The sequence below is a fragment of the Asterias rubens genome, chromosome 15, assembly GCF_902459465.1.
Source record: "Asterias rubens chromosome 15, eAstRub1.3, whole genome shotgun sequence".
In the NCBI taxonomy this organism is placed as follows: Eukaryota; Metazoa; Echinodermata; class Asteroidea; order Forcipulatida; family Asteriidae; genus Asterias; species Asterias rubens.
This window is the reverse complement of record NC_047076.1, coordinates 5771705-5788171: the sequence shown is the minus strand read 5'-3', so window position 1 is coordinate 5788171 and position 16467 is coordinate 5771705. Positions and strand designations below refer to the sequence as shown.

At 45.6% G+C, this 16467-nt stretch overlaps 1 protein-coding gene across 11 annotated transcripts in view; it reads left to right on the top strand.

Moving 5' to 3' along the window:
* LOC117299854 (histone deacetylase 4-like) overlaps positions 1-16467 on the top strand; it is an 82857-nt gene that overhangs the window by 52914 nt on the left and 13476 nt on the right. For 8 of the 11 annotated variants that reach the window (XM_033783413.1, XM_033783415.1, XM_033783416.1 and 5 more), the window contains 9 exons: positions 789-945; positions 3134-3379; positions 4266-4391; positions 4889-4989; positions 6551-6691; positions 9587-9692; positions 10028-10139; positions 11493-11685; positions 12395-12556. In XM_033783413.1, coding sequence (XP_033639304.1) covers positions 789-945; positions 3134-3379; positions 4266-4391; positions 4889-4989; positions 6551-6691; positions 9587-9692; positions 10028-10139; positions 11493-11685; positions 12395-12556 — 1344 coding nt within the window. The remainder of the gene's footprint in view (positions 1-788; positions 946-3133; positions 3380-4265; positions 4392-4888; positions 4990-6550; positions 6692-9586; positions 9693-10027; positions 10140-11492; positions 11686-12394; positions 12557-16467) is intronic. The other 3 variants (XM_033783412.1, XM_033783409.1, XM_033783411.1) reach the window with 3 other exon arrangements.

Here is a 16467-nt window from a genome sequence, read left to right as displayed (position 1 = left end):
TTCTTTTGACCTCTTCATATGAATGGACTCAAGTTGAACCTTGAGGCCATTTGTGACTGCTAGGGGCATCTTAGTGCAACCCAATTGTGGCTGCTATGGTCTCTACAGGCTTAAACACGATACTGCTCAGCAGAAATATGGGTTAATTGATATTGTTTAATATTTATCTCTCATAACTGGTTCCCTGCCTATTTTTCAGCTGTGTGAAATGGGTCTCCAGGGACCAATTTCATAAAGCTGTTAAGCAGAAAAAAACTGCTTAGCAAATTTCTTTGCAAAAGTGTTAACTTCTTAAATTTCATCAAAAACAAACGCGTAAACAAAAGTATATTTTATTAAAACAATCTAGAAGATTTGACAGTGTGTTGATGCAGCAATTTATATCAGTTGCGAATGCACTCACAAACTGCCATAATCACCGGATCGTTCATGGAATAAAAGTTCACCTTAGCTGTATGCTTATTGCTCACCACAATTTGTGAGGTACAAACTGTACATAGTTGTTCATCAATTTAGGGCGGTGTCCGAAGATTTTACTTGTTAGACAATTCTCTCTTGATTGGTTTGAGATTCTGATTCATTCTTTTTTATCAATTTATACATTTTTTTTCATTGCATGCTATGTTGACTAACACCAACATGAATTTAAATTTTTGGTTCTACCCCTTTTCTCCTGCCCTCCTCCCCAAGCATTTTTGTGTGCATGTGTTTTTGTTTTCCTTCTCAACCAGCCAACCTTAACATCGGTTGGTTTCGATTAACACTCCCGGCAACTTTGTGTCTTACAGTTTCAAAATGTCCACTTTGCACCACAGCAACAAATCCAGCACGATCGCATGGTCCTAGCGCAGCAACAGCAGCAGCAGCAACAGCAGCTTGAAGCCCAGAAGCAGCAGGCCAAGCAGCAGCAACTGAAGCAGCTACTTGCCAAGAAGGACAAACCAAGTAAGTCACGAACGACACGTCCTTAAAGACACTGGACACCATTGGTAATATTGTCAAAGACAAGACTTTTGCACAAAATAACAAACCTGTGAAAGTTTGAGCTCAATTGGTTGTCAAAGTTGCTAAATAATATTGGAATAAAAAAACACCCTTGTCAAAAATCTAATTCTGAGGGCTCAAAATCAAACTTGTGGAAAATTACTTCTTTCTCAAAAACTTACTTCAGATGGAGCTATATCTACCAATGTTTTTTACTACCAACAGCTCCACATTACTCTTGACCAAGTAAGGTTTTATGCTAATAATTATTTTGAGTAATTACCAATAGTGTCCACTGCCTTTAAAGGAAGAGTACGAAGGAAACTGTGGCTGTGTCCAATTTTACAGCTACGGCTCGGCTACAGCAAGATTGCTGAATCATCATTCAATGATGTTTAGGATGCCTTGGCAACAGCTGTAGCCACAGCAGTAGCCGTAGTCGCTAATTTGGATACAGAATACTAAGCCATTCTTTTGAGTTACCTTTTGTATAATGTCTGGTACACTGTTTAGTAACAAATGAAACACTCAGACTGGATTGTCCAGACTACAGAAAGTGTTGCTAAAATGTAGGTCACAAGGTTCTGTCATTGATTTCAACATATAGACCTTTCTTTTGTTGATAAACAAACCGCCTTGGTTGGCATGGTCGGCCGAATGTTAGTAAAACACTAAATCTTAAAAACAGATGTTTTAACCAAATTCAGCATTTTCTGCAAACTTTCAATTAAATAATATACCTCTCATAATTATTTGTTTTGTTTTTAACAAAATCAACAAATTTGATTACATTGTTACCAAAAATAGCGATCTTTTCTTAATTTGCGGCTTTCCATAGTTTTCCAATCTGGGTTGGCAAAACTCGGACTGTGACGTTGCAAAAGAAAGGTCTATATCTACTCTCCAAAATGTTGTCACCCTGCCCCCCCCCCCCACCTCCAAACTTACGTTAGTCAAAATGGACCATCCATTTGATTCTGTGGACACTTAGTTCTTGATGTTCATAGGGCTAAATATCACACTTGAGGCTGTTGAGCAGAAGATCTTGCTAAGGAAGCAAATTTGGTAATCAAAAATTGGCGGGTTACTAGTCGTGTGTAACATACATTGCATTAAATTTTGGCTGGTAACCTGTTTTGCTTTTTAAAAGTTTTGATTTGATTTTTTTGCTTAGCAAGATTGTTTTCTTCGCTAAGCAAATTTGTGCGATTTTAAAGCAGGGTAAATTGAATGACCCCCACGGATTATACAATTTTAAAAATAACAATCGTGCTACGATGTACTTGCAAGCTCGAAATAGATATTATTTTCTCATTAAGGAAACAAATAAATAGAAATAAGTTTCTTACAATCCTGAATTCATCCGGAGTTTATTTTTGGATGTTCTTTTTTCCCCTTCCTCATTTAGTATTTTATGTTTAGACCAAAGCAGTGTTTTGTTATTAAGCGACCCCCCCAAAAACCATCACAACTGCCAACGCAACCCAAATATAGAGTTAATCTGGATATTTTTATTTAGAGCTCTGCGATCAATTGTATTTTTCTCTGTTGCTTACGTCCTTGCCAACCCCACCTGTCAATGCGGTTTGATTTTTCACGAGAAGTTGTTAGCAAAAAAAGATTTTTTTGTCACGTATTGATTATTTTGTTGTATTCACGAAGGTGTTGTGATTGTGTCGATTTAGTTTTCTGAGCTCATGGCTGTTTCGATCAAACAGCTGACACGTTTGTTTGTTAACGGGAATTGGTCGAAGAGATTATCTGATGGTTAATCGATTCTGTTTCAGTTTTTATCTATTTATTTATATATTTTCTCGTTTTGTTGTTGTGTCATCGCCGGGAGTTGTTTTAAATAAGCAAGAAAGTTTCCTTTTTCATTTATTTTGTTTTGCTCTGTTTAAACGTAAATGCTTTAAACAAAGTTACTCGCCTATCCTAATTTGTAAAAATATGATATAAAATATGATCTGGTCCCAGACACAACTTAGGCATTTAAAAGTCAATTTAGACGGTAACCTGATCTTTGTTAACATTATTTTGTCTGTGCTGAGAAGATTCACTGAATTGTCCTTTGATAGATGCCTTGAGGCGGATTTTGACGCTATATAAATGATTTTTATTATAATTATTTTATCTATGCCTTTTTTAGGTGCTAACCCTTCCGAAGAAGTCAAAGAAAAACTCCAGAAGTTCCTCCTGGATCGCAAACAGCGCTCTGAGCTGGCGGCCAGTGGAGGGATGAATCACTCCCCACCCCAGGCGTACCGCCAATGGTCCATGGCCAACCGGAGTCCCCACGGATCCATGGAGCACCACTCGCCGCCCCATAATATCTCTGCTCACTACCAGCCCATGTTTGGACAGTATGACAGTAACTTCCCGCTGAGAAAGACAGGTGAGTCTTCAGGGCTCGAACCTAACACTGGATCGCAGCCAGTGTTTTTTAGTATCAGGGGTCTGTTTCACAAAGAGTTAGGACTAGGCCTGAGTAACTCGTCCTAACTCGAGATTAGACTAAGTCTTAACTCTTTGTGAAACCCACCCCAGGCTAGTAAACTTATGTCTGGACAAGCCCGGCAGTCATGTGGATTCCCCCCCCCCCTCAAATTCGACCCCTAGTTTCGAGTGGTATGAAAGTTCTGTCTAAAGCAGAAGAGTTACAAAGATGCTCAGCCAATTATTGTAGAGCTGCTTAACCGGGAAATGTTGCTTAAAATAATTTTCTATTAAAGGCAGTGGACACTATTGGTAATTGTCAAAGACTAGCCTTCACAGTTGGTGTATCTCAACATATGCATAAAATAACAAACCTGTGAAAATTTGAGCTAAATCGGTCATCAAAGTTGCGAGATAATAATGAAAGAAGAAAACGCCCTTGTCACACTAAGTTGTGTGCGTTTAGATGGTTGATTTCGAAACTTGAGGTCTCGAAATCAAATTCAAAACTATGGCACTTCAGAGGGAGCTGTTTCTCACAATGTTTTGTACCACCAACCTCTCCCCATTACTTGTCACCAAGAAAGGTTTTATGCTAATAATTATTTTGAGTAATTACCAATAGTGTCCACTGCCGTTAAGCAAAAAAAGGATACCAGTCACAGGTACATTTGGCATGGTATTTTGGCTGGCAGCCATATTCTCATAAGCCTAAATTTGTTTGGGCCTAGCTACTATTTTTGTGCTTGGGCAGCTTTATAGAGTGAGGCCCCCTGATTGTATTTTCCATTGATTGAAAATGTTTTCTTCCAACAATGTTTGCTTTGTTTTTTTCTTCTGTTAAGCATCCGACTCCAATCTGAAGGTGCGGTCTCGCTTGAAGGAGAAAGTGACGGAGAGGCGGAGTCACGGGAGCCCCCTCCCACGACGGCGAGACGGTCCCGGAAGCCTGAAGAGAAAACCTCTAACCGGTATGGTTAATAATAATAGTTATGTACAACATTTATATAATAATACTAATAATAAATTTTTATATAGCGCTTTTATCACAGCCCGAAGGGCATATCAAAGGGCTTCTGATGACATTATTACCCCTGGTCACTGGGCCTTAAATCATTCCTTAAACCATCTCAGCTCCTTGGGGAGTATACTGCCGGTGGTGCGAGTTACCACGCTCATAGCTTATCGCACACATAAACCATCTCTGCCCTCACAGGTACCCATTTTTTAAGGGCACAAGTGTCACGACCAGGAATCGAACACACATCCAACATACATAGTGGTTGCCAAATAACTATTCTCCTTCTCCATGTTTTGTACGCCATATTTGAATCATCGTACACAAATTTGCGTAAGTTACTAAATGCACCGAAACCCATCCCTGAGTTTGAAACCATGTGGCTCTGGGTTTACATAGTGAGTCAATTGTCTCTAAACTTGCGTGTTTTGGAAACTTATATTTAAACAGTGGATACATCTCCTTCAAGTAGTGCCCCTGGTTCAGGACCAAGCTCGCCCCTTAGTGGAGGTGACGGGGCGAATGGAATCGGAGCAGCGGCCATGCCCGAGGTAAGAAGCTAGTGTAACCTTTCTCTGTAGGTAGCCCTTAGGAATATTGTGACAGGGGCCCAAGCTACTTAAAAGCACAAAAAGGTAGCTATTAAAGGCAGTGGACACTATTGGTAATTACTCAAAATAATTATTAACATAAAACCTTTCTTGGTGAAGAGTAATAGGGAGAGGTTGATGGTATAAAACATTGTGAGAAATGGCTCCCTCTGAATTGCCATAGTTTTTGAGAACGAGGTAATTTTCCATTAATTTGATTTCGAGACCTCAAGTTTAGAACTTGAGGTCTCAAAATCAACAATCTAAACGCACACAACTTCGTGTGACAAGGGTTATTTTTCTTTCATTATTATCTCGCAACTTTGATGACCGATTGAGCTCAAATTTTCACATGTTTGTTATTTTATGCATATGTTGAGATACACCTACTGTGAAGGCTAGTCTTTGACAATTACCAATAGTGTCCACTGCCTTTAACCGGGGAAAAAAAAAATTCCCAAAACGTGCATGATTTTGAAAGGGTTTCCCTCATTACATGAGCGTCCGTGCCAGTCCATTCTTATTACAACCCTAATTGGACATCTACATCTTGACTTGCTGCCAGATTGCCCGAAGGCCATGATTTCCGTGGGTTGAATGGCATCCGGGGCCAGGGTTAATTAATATAGCTAGGGGGGCCTGGAATTCTTCATTATGTATAGGGGTTTGTTTTTTCATTTTTTTTTTTTAAGATCTTTTTGTTATTTGAGTTTGAGTTTCCTGTGAGGATTGTTTTCCACAAATTAATATCTGGATGTTGGAAGGTACACGTAGTCTAGTAAGCTTTTGTTCCTTGAGGGTTTAGTATGAAGTAGATTCTGTGACCAAACAATGGGTCAAGAGAAATGCAGCCATTTCTAATCTCACATGCTTCATGGGTTTGGGTACTTTGTGTAACGCAAAACACAATGTCCACAGATTGACATTAAACTTGCACAGTTTGAAGATAATGATGGTAGAAAGCTTCCCTTAAAACATTACTTGCTGAGGTGCTGTATTTTTTTGAGAAATATTGCTTCTGGTATTGCCATTCTGGTAAACGTAGTTTTGTTGTGCTAAGCTAGTTTTTTTTTGTGCTTAAGCAGCTCTATGAAACTGGGCGCAGTTGTTTATGACCAATAAAGTCTTACATGTACATGTATGCGCCGATTTCATTCTAATTCTCAAATGGCTTATAGAACCTGTTCACACTGCGCAGCGCACATACACGCGCATCTGCTGTCCGCCAATTTGTGGGTCAAAACGTGTACAAAAGGATGGTAGAGGCGTTAACTCACCTCCGAACAATGCGCATCTACCTTTTTTTTGGGGGGGGGGGGGGGGGTCCATTCCTTTTGTGCACGCTTTGACACACAGAAGACGCGCTCGTATGTGCACACCTTTGTGCACTGCGCTCTGTGCATAGGGTATATTCCGCGAGATACAACTTTGTTACTAAAGCAAAATGTAAAAACATTTTTACTCTGATGCGCTGACTTGATGTGTACCTGACAAAAGCTACTCTCCCTCATATTGCATGTAGGATATAGGGAGCTACCTGCTGCTGAAACGCATGTACAGCAGTAGCACAAGTGACGTCAACCTCTACACATCACCGTCCCTTCCCAACATCTCTCTTGGTCTGCCGCCGCCGGGTGGGTCGTCGCAGCACTCACCCCAGATGGTACGTACACCCTCCTGTTTGCTGTTGGGTCATGTGACCTGCATTTTTTGTTTTCACCCCCCCCCCCCCCCCCTCTGCAAATGTTCTCACCGGCCTCTGTCTGTTCTTATTCCTATATAGAGGGACACGTTGCCTTGGATCGGCCAGTTGGTCTATGAAAAGCATTTGAAAACCGTTAGTTATAAAATGCTTATGGCTGGAAAGATGTTTTAAAAGTAGATTATAAGGACCCACACAAACATCCCTCGAAATTGCAAGGTTTTCCTTTTAAAACTTTACTTTACAAAATGGCGTACTGTGTTAGTTGACGACATATAAGGATAATCATGCAATTTTGAGGCCTATTTCTGTGGATCATTATATTCTTTTTTTAAAACATCTTTCTAGCCATACATGTATGCATTTTTATAACAAACGGTTTCAAAGGTTTTTCATAGACCAATTCGCCTGATTCAAGGCAACATGTCTCTTTAAATTTGTGAGTGAAAAAAAGTGGAAAACGCCCCAAAAACCAAAGCAATCTCTTAACTTGGTCCTGTGACCTGCATTTTTGTTTTCACCCCCCTCTGTTGTGCTCTCACTCGCTTATTGTGTGTGTTTCTCTCTGTTATTATTCCTACTTATGTTTTTGAGTGAAAAAAAAAAACACCTTCCCAAGATTATGTTTGAGCAATTTCGTCGACTTTACTTTATACTTTCCTATTTTAGAACGCATCGAATTTACGCAATTCTCCATAATGATATTTCTGACAGCTGATAAAGGTTGATTAATCACAGTTGTGATGTGACGGAAATCACACTTACATTAACTTGGTTAGGGTTTCGTCATTTCATAAACAGCCACTGGTCTGCTATGATTATTATGAGGGCCCTCCTTTAAATTCCATCTAAATTAACTGAGGCATGGTTGCCATGATGATCATAAAAACACTCAAATATGAGATAGCTATTTCCCTTCGATCACTGAGGATGGGATATTGATTAAAAAAATGTCATCAATGATTAAATGTTTGTTAGTTACACATTCCAAATTTGATTGTTAGCAGCAAACCATGTACACAACTTGCATTAAACTTACAAGTATTTTCTGTGATGCACTCACTCGGACTACTCATTTGGAAGCCTATTGTCAAGCATCGATACCTTGGTATTCAACACTTCCATTGCCTTCCGCCTTTTCACTATAGCGTCACTGGTTCCTTCTGCGCTTTACACATGTTAGCATGGAACAGGCTATCGGTACCACTGTTTGTGTCCGGATAGCAGTGAAGTTTGATTGAGTACACTACACTCTTCCACAAAAACAACAAACTTTTTTTTAATAAAAAAACAAACAAAAAACATTTAAACCAAATGGAGAGATGATTTAAAATACTAGTCTGGGCCCCTTTTGGAGTAATAAGAAAAAACAGTGATCATGATTGCTAATGTCTACAGGGAACCAGACAAAGCTGGTTATGTTTGTGCTGCATGATAAATGTCTGAGCTACATGTACCATACTACCCCTTTAACCATCACTTGATCCTGCTACCTGTCCCCCTCACTCACACCCCCACCCCCCTCCCACCTCCCTCTCACCAACCCCCCCCCCCCCCACTACTCCTTTCATAGTGACTGTTCTTCTGTCTCCTGTAGAAGAAAATCCTGCGTGCCCAGTGCCGGCGTTATCGAGTCCGATCGTGTCGGTCCCTCGGCGCCGTACGATTTGAAGACATCAGTGAACAAGTATTAACACTCTGCAACCCCTTTGCCTGAATACTTGGCATGTCTGAATACTTGGCATTCTATCCGTCTTTTCTCTTGCCTGCATGGTTTGCATTTTGGATTGAGCCTCGCAATGGCCTTGTGTTGCATGGGTTGACTTTTGAATTGTTTAGCATGGACTCTTGTGGATGGGGGTTGAGGGATGTGCATTTTTCTTCGGTCTTGCTTTGTGAGTTTCTGTCGTCGATGACGACAGTGGACGTACATCCCAAGCTCAGAAACGGCTGAAGTTGGTGATTAAAGTCTGGTACCTAGAAGTATTTTGGACATGAATAACCCTGGAATTGATATTGATGAAGGGTCACTAAAGTTATGAGATTTAACATGAGGCAGGAAGCAGACTGAATCCTTCAAAAGAATCAGCAGAGGTTATACAAAAAATGTAAAACCTCATATTGATTAACCTTTCTACAGTCTGACCATTTAATACTGTGCGCTGGGTATTGAATGATAAGTAAACTATTCCAGCCTGCAATCATTTTGTTAATGCATTGACACAGTGCATAAGTTCTGTGCACAATCATGCCAACATACACAACCAGTGCTGTCGAATGGTATCGAATGGTCAATCAACTCGCTGGAAAAATGGTTCCAAGAGTAGGAGGGTTAATTCTCACAGGCTGATGTAGACTAGTTCCGGTTTGGGCTATGGCTATATCTGCTGCAGCAACCTTGAAGAATAGCCATTTTTTCCCCTGCCGTCTGGCCTTTGCCTCTTCCAAAGCCATCAGGGCCCAATTTCATGGCTCTGCTTACTGCCAAATTCCGCGCTTACGATCACCATTCTCTGCTTACTGTGCAAGCGCTGAATTTCTGCGCTAGCTGTGTAAGCGTAAAATGCCTAGTTACGTTGAGTACGCAAGCGCAGAAGCCATGATATATGCTTGACGTAAACACGGAATTCCCTGCTACCGTAAGTGCCAAATTCTTTGCTTATGGTAAGCAGAGCCATGAAATTGGGCCCTGACTGATTGTTGATTCTCATAACTTTAGTGACCTTTCACAGCAATGCATACATCAAAATGCAATTTCCAGTGGATATCGGCTCGTGCATAGAATGGAACTAAACATCCAGAGGAATACTAACTTGATATTAATCAAACGGTGTCTGTTGTTTTTATTTGCAACAGCAGCAACCTCCTGTCCAGCCACCGATGAACGACGTAGTACGCATCAAGAATCCACTCCCCGGAACCCCTGCCCTCGCACCTGCTTTTATACCCACCGTGCAGTCAGGTATGTAAGATTGCTCAGTGGAAGAGCTGAGAGAACGTTTGTTAACTCAGATGACTGTTGATTGTTGTCAGTATGTGTTACTGGCAGGCCTTGAAATGACCCACAGCACCCACAGCAATTACCACGAAACATTGGAGTGAAACACTCATTCGAAAGCCAGTTTAATGCATCAATTCAAATATCAAGTTAAACATCCAATGAAACATGAAATGAAACAATGTAATGCAACAGCACAGCAAGTACTGCTCCAAGTGAAAAAGCCAAGTGAAACTGGCATTGAAAATTTTCCAGTGAAAACAACGTTAATGACATTTTCTGTTGATCTCTCTCGCTAGGCTCCATCGTACCCACCGCTGTACCCCCATCTATGCTAGGGGGTATGCCACTTCACGAGGCCAACTCCATGAGTTTAATAGGAGGAGGTGCCGTCGCCCAGAGACTTATTAGGTAAGTTGCTGCTGAACCCTCTCTCTTCAACCCGCCCTCACCTGTTTCATACCAAACACTAACTGACCCTATACTCTCCATCGTAAAGGCACTGGACACCTTTTGTAATTGTAAAACACCAGTATTCTCACTTGGTATATCCCAAAATTTGCATAAAATAACAAATCTCTGAAAATTTTGACTCAATTTGTCATTGCAGTTGCAAGAGAACTATGAAGACAAAAACCCCACTCTTGTTGCACCAATTTGTGTGCTTTCAGATGCCTAATGAAAGAATTCAGACCTGAAGTCTGTTATAGAAGTTACCTCTTTCTCAAATACTATGTTACTTCAGAGGGAGCCGTTTCTCACAATGTTTTATACTATAGATCAATAGCTCTCTCCATTGCTTGTTTTTAAGTTTTTATGCTAACAATTATTTTGAGTAATTACCAATACTGTCTAGTGCCTTAACTATCACTCATCGTCTCTCAACCCCCCCCCCCCCTCCTACCTAACAGTCCTCCCAGACTCCACACATTAATTTAGGTGTCTCCGCCCTCCACTCTACATGTACAGCCACTCTTCATCCCATCTGTCACTACACCACCTTGATAACTCTCTTTCCCAACATTCACTGCCGACCCAACCTTGTGGCCTTCATGCATTACCCATTTGTATGAATTAAATTGTCCTACTCTGTCTTGTGTTTCTGTGAATGGTTTTTGTTATTTGGTGAAGGTTTCGCTGTCGATTGTATTTCTTTACTTTAAATTTATTTTCTAGTGAACTTTTGTTCTGTAGAGAATTTTTCTTTTTTGTCTCTTTCCCCCTTTGAGTCAAGGCCTGATTTCATGGCTCTGCATCCCGTCATCAAAGAATCTGCGCTTACGGAAGCTGGGAAATCCGTGCTTATGTCAAGCTAGGAATTAGCAAGGAGTTTTGCATGTGCAAGTGCGTACTGCATGCTACCAGGCATTCTTCGCTTACACAGCTAGCCCAGAAATTTGGCGCTTGCACATTAAACGGAGAAAGGTGATTGCAAGTGTAGAATTCGCCAGTAAGCAGAACCATGAAATTGGGCACAACCTAATCGTTCAAACATAATCTTAAAACGTAATCTTCAAATTGTTGGTGCCATACTCTACTGGTGTTACTTTAGTTTCTCACTTTTTACTTTCAACTCCATCTTCATTGGTCACGTTCCCTTTGAACTCAACACAAAATCCTACCATACTACTAATGACATCATCGGTACCATACTCTCTTCCTGGGGTTCAAGGGTCACCCTCTTTCACTATCATCCAATCTTTCTCATCGGTGTTGTGTGTTTGTGTTCCCCCCTTCTCGTTTTTCCCCAACTTAATTATCCAGACCTATCCACAGACCCCTAGCCAGGACCCAGTCAGCCCCCTTGCCCACCAGCCAGCACCGGGCACAGCTACACACGCAGCAGATCATAATGCAGCAGCAGCAGCAACAGCAACAGCAGCAGCAGCAGCAACAACAGCACCAACAGTTTCTGCAGCAGCAGCAACAGCAGTTGATGGCCTTACAGCATAGACAGGTCAGTATGTCGGAATGAGTCAGAAACTACCAAACGATCTGGGGCAAATTTCATAGAGCTGCTAAGCACAGAATATTGCTTAGCATGAAATATCTTCCTTGATAAAAACAGGATTACCAACCAAATTTCCATTTGTTGCATATTGCTTGTTACTGATATTCAGCTGTTGCTTGCATATCCTGAAAATCACCTGAAAATTTGGTTGGTAAACCTGTTTGTATCAATGAAAAAATTTCATGCTAAGCAAGTTTTTCTGCTCCATGACATTGGGCCATGTTGGGCACCAAAATGATTTGGTTAAAATTCGGGTTTCTTAAAAAGACTTTTGATACTTGTATCCAACAGTTATTTGGCACATTTTAACAGAGTATCAACCAATATTAATACCTGTACTCCTGAGACCATAAGAATTTCTTATACCTCTCAACTCCTTAAAAGTATGCAGTACCACCAACCTCATCGGTTTGTAGCCTGTTGCTAATAATTCACATCCAACGGTACCCTTTTTACTCTTGGCTGGTGTAAAACACTCAATACCATTCGTCCAGCAATTATGCCTAGCAAAAGAAATTAGACTGAACTTATTTTGTGCACACTGAATGCCAATATTAAGAGCAACTGATATAGTTAGTGTAGCATTCGCTAGCAAATGAAGGGTTTATAGCAGTTTCCTATACTAATCTGCATAAATGAATATTCATGTTTGTAGACATTACAACAAGAAGACGCCGTCGCTGAGAAGGAGGCCGAGGAGGCGGAGCATAAACAGGTGCAGAGCCTCCCACTGAAGAACATCACTGAGATCAAACAGGAACCCATTGACATTGAGGAAGAAGATGAAGAGGAAGAGGAACGCCTGCAACTCCAGCAGGTAATGGGGAGGGGAAAGGGATCAGATGTCGGGTTAGGGGTAAGGTGAGAGGGTAGGGGTGGGGTGAGAGGGTAGGGGTAGGGTGAGATGGTAGGGGTAGGGTGAGAGGGTAGGGGTAGGGTGAGAGGTTAGGGATAGGGTGAGGCGGTAGGGGGTTAGGGATAGAGTGAGGGTGAGGGAGATGGGTAGGGTGAGGGAGGCAGGGTAGGACAAGATGGCAGAGTAGGGTGAGATAGCAGGAGTAGGGGGCAGGGGTAAGGTGAGGGGGCAGGGATAGGGTGAGGTGGTAGGGGGTTAGGGATAGAGTGAGGGTGAGGGAGATGGGTAGGGTGAGGGAGGCAGGGTAGGACAAGATGGCAGAGTAGGGTGAGATAGCAGGAGTAGGGACAGGGGTAAGGTGAGGGGGCAGGGATAGGGTGAGGCGGGTAGGGGGTTAGGGATAGAGTGAGGGTGAGGGAGATGGGTAGGGTGAGGGAGGCAGGGTAGGACAAGATGGCAGAGTAGGGTGAGATAGCAGGAGTAGGGGGCAGGGATAGGGTGAGGCGGTAGGGGGTTAGGGATAGAGTGAGGGTGAGGGAGATGGGTAGGGTGAGGGAGGCAGGGTAGGACAAGATGGCAGAGTAGGGTGAGATAGCAGGAGTAGGGACAGGGGTAAGGTGAGGGGGCAGGGATAGGGTGAGGCGGGTAGGGGGTTAGGGATAGAGTGAGGGTGAGGGAGGCAGGGTAGGACATGATGGCAGAGTAGGGTGAGATAGCAGGAGTAGGGACAGGGGTAAGGTGAGGGGGCAGGGATAGGGTGAGGCGGTAGGGGGTTAGGGATAGAGTGAGGGTGAGGGAGGCAGGGTAGGACATGATGGCAGAGTAGGGTGAGATAGCAGGAGTAGGGGGCAGGGGTAAGGTGAGGGGGCAGGGATAGGGTGAGGCGGGTAGGGGGTTAGGGATAGAGTGAGGGTGAGGGAGGCAGGGTAGGACATGATGGCAGAGTAGGGTGAGATAGCAGGAGTAGGGACAGGGGTAAGGTGAGGGGGCAGGGATAGGGTGAGGCGGTAGGGGGTTAGGGAGATGGGTAGGGTGAGGGAGGCAGGGTAGGACAAGATGGCAGAGTAGGGTGAGATAGCAGGAGTAGGGGGCAGGGGTAAGGGGCAGGGGTAGGGTGAGGCGGTAGTGGGTTAGGGATAGAGTGAGGGTGAGGGAGATGGGTAGGGTGAGGGAGGCAGGGTAGGACAAGATGGCAGAGTAGGGTGAGATAGCAGGAGTAGGGGGCAGGGGTAAGGGGCAGGGGTAGGGTGAGGCGGTAGTGGGTTAGGGATAGAGTGAGGGTGAGGGAGATGGGTAGGGTGAGGGAGGCAGGGTAGGACAAGATGGCAGAGTAGGGTGAGATAGCAGGAGTAGGGGGCAGGGGTAAGGGGCAGGGATAGGGTGAGGCGGTAGGGGGTTAGGGATAGAGTGAGGGTGAGGGAGATGGGTAGGGTGAGGGAGGCAGGGTAGGACAAGATGGCAGAGTAGGGTGAGATAGCAGGAGTAGGGGGCAGGGGTAAGGTGAGGGGGCAGGGATAGGGTGAGGCGGTAGGGGGTTAGGGATAGAGTGAGGGTGAGGGAGATGGGTAGGGTGAGGGAGGCAGGGTAGGACAAGATGGCAGAGTAGGGTGAGATAGCAGGAGTAGGGGGCAGGGATAGGGTGAGGCGGTAGGGGGTTAGGGATAGAGTGAGGGTGAGGGAGATGGGTAGGGTGAGGGAGGCAGGGTAGGACAAGATGGCAGAGTAGGGTGAGATAGCAGGAGTAGGGGGCAGGGGTAAGGTGAGGGGGCAGGGATAGGGTGAGGCGGTAGGGGGTTAGGGATAGAGTGAGGGTGAGGGAGATGGGTAGGGTGAGGGAGGCAGGGTAGGACAAGATGGCAGAGTAGGGTGAGATAGCAGGAGTAGGGGGCAGGGGTAAGGTGAGGGGGCAGGGATAGGGTGAGGCGGTAGGGGGTTAGGGATAGAGTGAGGGTGAGGGAGGCAGGGTAGGACATGATGGCAGAGTAGGGTGAGATAGCAGGAGTAGGGGGCAGGGGTAAGGTGAGGGGGCAGGGATAGGGTGAGGCGGTAGGGGGTTAGGGATAGAGTGAGGGTGAGGGAGGCAGGGTAGGACATGATGGCAGAGTAGGGTGAGATAGCAGGAGTAGGGGGCAGGGGTAAGGTGAGGGGGCAGGGATAGGGTGAGGCGGTAGGGGGTTAGGGATAGAGTGAGGGTGAGGGAGGCAGGGTAGGACATGATGGCAGAGTAGGGTGAGATAGCAGGAGTAGGGACAGGGGTAAGGTGAGGGGGCAGGGATAGGGTGAGGCGGTAGGGGGTTAGGGAGATGGGTAGGGTGAGGGAGGCAGGGTAGGACAAGATGGCAGAGTAGGGTGAGATAGCAGGAGTAGGGACAGGGGTAAGGTGAGGGGGCAGGGATAGGGTGAGGCGGTAGGGGGTGAGGGAGATGGGTAGGGTGAGGGAGGCAGGGTAGGACAAGATGGCAGAGTAGGGTGAGATAGCAGGAGTAGGGACAGGGGTAAGGTGAGGGGGCAGGGATAGGGTGAGGCGGTAGGGGGTTAGGGATAGAGTGAGGGTGAGGGAGGCAGGGTAGGACATGATGGCAGAGTAGGGTGAGATAGCAGGAGTAGGGACAGGGGTAAGGTGAGGGGGCAGGGATAGGGTGAGGCGGTAGGGGGTTAGGGAGATGGGTAGGGTGAGGGAGGCAGGGTAGGACAAGATGGCAGAGTAGGGTGAGATAGCAGGAGTAGGGACAGGGGTAAGGTGAGGGGGCAGGGATAGGGTGAGGCGGTAGGGGGTTAGGGATAGAGTGAGGGTGAGGGAGGCAGGGTAGGACATGATGGCAGAGTAGGGTGAGATAGCAGGAGTAGGGGGCAGGGGTAAGGTGAGGGGGCAGGGATAGGGTGAGGCGGTAGGGGGTTAGGGATAGAGTGAGGGTGAGGGAGGCAGGGTAGGACATGATGGCAGAGTAGGGTGAGATAGCAGGAGTAGGGGGCAGGGGTAAGGTGAGGGGGCAGGGATAGGGTGAGGCGGTAGGGGGTTAGGGAGATGGGTAGGGTGAGGGAGGCAGGGTAGGACAAGATGGCAGAGTAGGGTGAGATAGCAGGAGTAGGGGGCAGGGGTAAGGTGAGGGGGCAGGGATAGGGTGAGGCGGTAGGGGGTTAGGGATAGAGTGAGGGTGAGGGAGATGGGTAGGGTGAGGGAGGCAGGGTAGGACAAGATGGCAGAGTAGGGTGAGATAGCAGGAGTAGGGGGCAGGGGTAAGGGGCAGGGATAGGGTGAGGCGGTAGGGGGTTAGGGATAGAGTGAGGGTGAGGGAGATGGGTAGGGTGAGGGAGGCAGGGTAGGACAAGATGGCAGAGTAGGGTGAGATAGCAGGAGTAGGGGGCAGGGGTAAGGTGAGGGGGCAGGGATAGGGTGAGGCGGTAGGGGGTTAGGGATAGAGTGAGGGTGAGGGAGATGGGTAGGGTGAGGGAGGCAGGGTAGGACAAGATGGCAGAGTAGGGTGAGATAGCAGGAGTAGGGGGCAGGGGTAAGGTGAGGGGGCAGGGATAGGGTGAGGCGGTAGGGGGTTAGGGATAGAGTGAGGGTGAGGGAGATGGGTAGGGTGAGGGAGGCAGGGTAGGACAAGATGGCAGAGTAGGGTGAGATAGCAGGAGTAGGGGGCAGGGGTAAGGTGAGGGGGCAGGGATAGGGTGAGGCGGTAGGGGGTTAGGGATAGAGTGAGGGTGAGGGAGATGGGTAGGGTGAGGGAGGCAGGGTAGGACATGATGGCAGAGTAGGGTGAGATAGCAGGAGTAGGGGGCAGGGGTAAGGTGAGGGGGCAGGGATAGGGTGAGGCGGTAGGGGGTTAGGGATAGAGTGAGGGTGAGGGAGGCAGGGTAGGACATGATGG